This window comes from Solanum pennellii, chromosome 9, assembly GCF_001406875.1.
Source record: "Solanum pennellii chromosome 9, SPENNV200".
Lineage (NCBI taxonomy): Eukaryota > Viridiplantae > Streptophyta > Magnoliopsida > Solanales > Solanaceae > Solanum > Solanum pennellii.
The window spans coordinates 80,918,553-80,921,548 of record NC_028645.1 but is presented as its reverse complement, the minus strand read 5'-3'; the positions used below and the strand labels follow the sequence as shown (position 1 = coordinate 80,921,548).

Below are 2,996 nucleotides of genomic sequence, written 5' to 3'. Positions count from 1 at the left end.
ACATATAATCACCATTTATAACCGGGTGATATATATATATATATATATTAAATATATATATTAAATACATTTTACAAATCTATTAGTTTAGTATAAACTCAATCATGGTGCGACTAAAACAAATCTTAACAAAATAATGTTAAGATTTGCATATATTTTATTCTTATTAAATCCATTCATGGAATTTCACGGTATATTATTACAATAAATAATATTATGATTCGATGCAGATAAATTTTTATCGAGTGTGAATACGTTGGGGCAAGAGATAGCGACGTGCTTCCCACAACGCCACCTGCCCACGCGCACATGACCCCACAAATTTGGACTCTATGGACAGAGACTTCAAGAAACCCTAATTTTTATATATTACAAATAAATACACATTTTTTTTAAAAAAATATTTTTTATTTTTTTATTTAAAAAACACCACTACTTGATAAGAAACTTCTATAAAGAAAAATATCCATCAACTCTCTAAAATCATTTCTTACTTACCCCCTTCTCATAATTCTCTCCTTTAGACTTTTTCTAATATATTTTTTTTTTCTAAAACCAAAAAAATAAATAAAAGACATATGATATAAAATATACTATGTAATATAAACTTTGTTATTAGTTTTTTCAATCTCTATTTGTGCTTTATTCTCTTTTTTTTTTCTCCCTTTGGGTTTGATTCTGTCCAGAGTTTCTATTTTTCTATAATTTGCATTTGTTTCTTAATTTAGATCTTCACCTTTTTTTACATCTTTTTCTTATTTTTTTGTTTCTTTTTTTTATAAAAAATAAAAATATATTTTGCTAATTCTAGCTATCATATCATCTTTGTTTTTCTCTTTACTTGATTCCATGAACTTCTTGTGCATCTAATTCTCCTTTAAAGGAAATTTATTCCTTATATAACCCTAATTTTATCTTCACAAGAAGTATAGATTAAAAAAGGGGGGTTTTATATATCTTCAAGATAGGTCCAACTTTTTTAGGTTCAAAAATAAGGAAATAAGTAAAAATCTTGAATTTGAGCTAATTTTTTCTTGGTGAATTTTGGAATTATGGCTAATTGGTGGGGTGGTCAGGTGGGCATGTCCGGGCTTGAGCCAGGATCTTGCCCACCTATGCTTCTGACGAAGCAGCTTTCGGTGAATGAGAGTGGGAGTAGTGGTGAAAATCAAGAAGATAATGATAGAGAAAATGGTGATCATGAGCCTAAAGAAGGCGCGGTTGAGGTTGGTAATAGAAGACCTAGAGGTCGACCACCAGGATCCAAGAACAAGCCCAAACCCCCAATTTTTGTGACCCGGGATAGCCCTAATGCCCTCCGTAGCCACATCATGGAGGTGGCAGGAGGGACAGATGTCGCGGATTGTATTGCACAATTCGCGAGGAGGCGCCAACGTGGTGTTTGTGTACTTAGTGGGAATGGCTCGGTAGCAAATGTAACCCTAAGACAACCATCATCTCCAAGTGCTGTTGTTTTACAAGGAAGATTCGAGATTTTATCATTGACCGGAGCATTTTTACCTGGTCCAGCCCCTCCTGGCTCGACTGGGCTAACTGTTTACTTGGCCGGAGGCCAAGGACAAGTGGTTGGTGGTAGTGTTGTTGGGCCATTAATTGCTGCGGGCCCAGTAATGATTATAGCTGCCACTTTTTCTAATGCAACCTATGAAAGGTTGCCACTAGAAGAAGAGGAAGAGGTTGGAGGCGACCACCCCAGCCAATCACAAGTACTGGCTGGAAATTCGCCTCCGACCTTAGGTTCAAATGATGGAAGGCCACAACAACATTCACAACATGAATTGCATGATCCATCATCATTACCTATTTATAATTTTACACCAAATATATTACCAAATGGTGGCCAATTGAATCATGATGCTTATGCTTGGACAAATCCTAGACCACCTTATTGAGATCGAAAAAAAAAAGAGGTGAAATTTGAAGAATAAAAGAGATCATATATGTACTAAGGTAAATTTCTACCAATGTTTGATTTTATACATAGAAGTTTATAATGTTTGTGTTTTGTAGGAAAATGTTTTTTGGAAGAAGTATATATAGTTATAGGAAGGAGAAAAACTATATTACTTTTTCTAAGTAAAATAAACATTTTCTCTTGTAGCTTCCATTATGGTTGAAATAAAATATGGTTTATTTCCTTTTTCTCCAATAATTTACTCTATCTTTTAGTTAGTGTAAAAAAGAAAGTGTTTAATTTGTTTAATTACTATAGAAGATTTATAGGAGTATGTGTCTTCTTTTTCTTAGTTGTGCTTCAAATTTTGTGACTTGAAACAATGAATGTTCATGTTTTTATTTTTTAAAACTAAATATTCAATATTCCATCTTGCACTTATATTTCTTTTATCTTCATCATTATAGTTGTCAAAGCACTAAAGGAAGATCAATCCATGTGCCTATACTTAATAAAAATTAATGGGTTTTTTATTAGTTTGTTTACTTAGTTGATGTTGTGGATAAGTACTAAACTTTGTTAATTTTCTTTCTGATTTTAATGAAAATATAAACTAGAACTAAAGAAATCTATTGTGAGCAAAATCTAGGAGTGTTAAAGTTAAATCTAATGTACTTAAACTAATAGATTAATCCTTTTTTATTGTTACTATTAAGATATGCATTTGATCAAAATTGCTACATCATAACAATTAATTTATATTATAGCAATGGATAAGACTCAAATATATTCTCCTGCTATGCATGCATGTTTTTTTGTTTTGTTTTGTTTTTATTTAACTTATAATATAAAATTTTTAGTAGTTTATTGGTTAATGTTTGGAGGGGAGTGTTTTAAAACATAAAATAAGCAAAGATTGCTTCCTTACTCAAATAGAAAAAACTAGCAACAAATCAGAATTTAAAATTTATTGATTCTCGTAACGATTTTAAGATATTATATAATAATAAATCAAATATTCATTTATACTCTATTCGTCGCAATTTCAATTTTGTGAGTCAATAAGGTTTTCCTTAACCAT

At 31.1% G+C, this 2,996-nt stretch overlaps 1 protein-coding gene across 1 annotated transcript; it reads left to right on the top strand.

Annotated features, from left to right (window-relative positions):
* Window positions 1-420: 420 nt before the first annotated feature.
* On the top strand, window positions 421-2,121 carry LOC107029817 (AT-hook motif nuclear-localized protein 20-like). Its single transcript, XM_015231263.2, has one exon. It carries the CDS (start codon window positions 1,053-1,055, stop codon window positions 1,911-1,913), a length of 861 nt encoding a protein of 286 aa, XP_015086749.1. The 5' UTR covers window positions 421-1,052; the 3' UTR covers window positions 1,914-2,121.
* The last annotated feature ends 875 nt before the right edge of the window (window positions 2,122-2,996 follow it).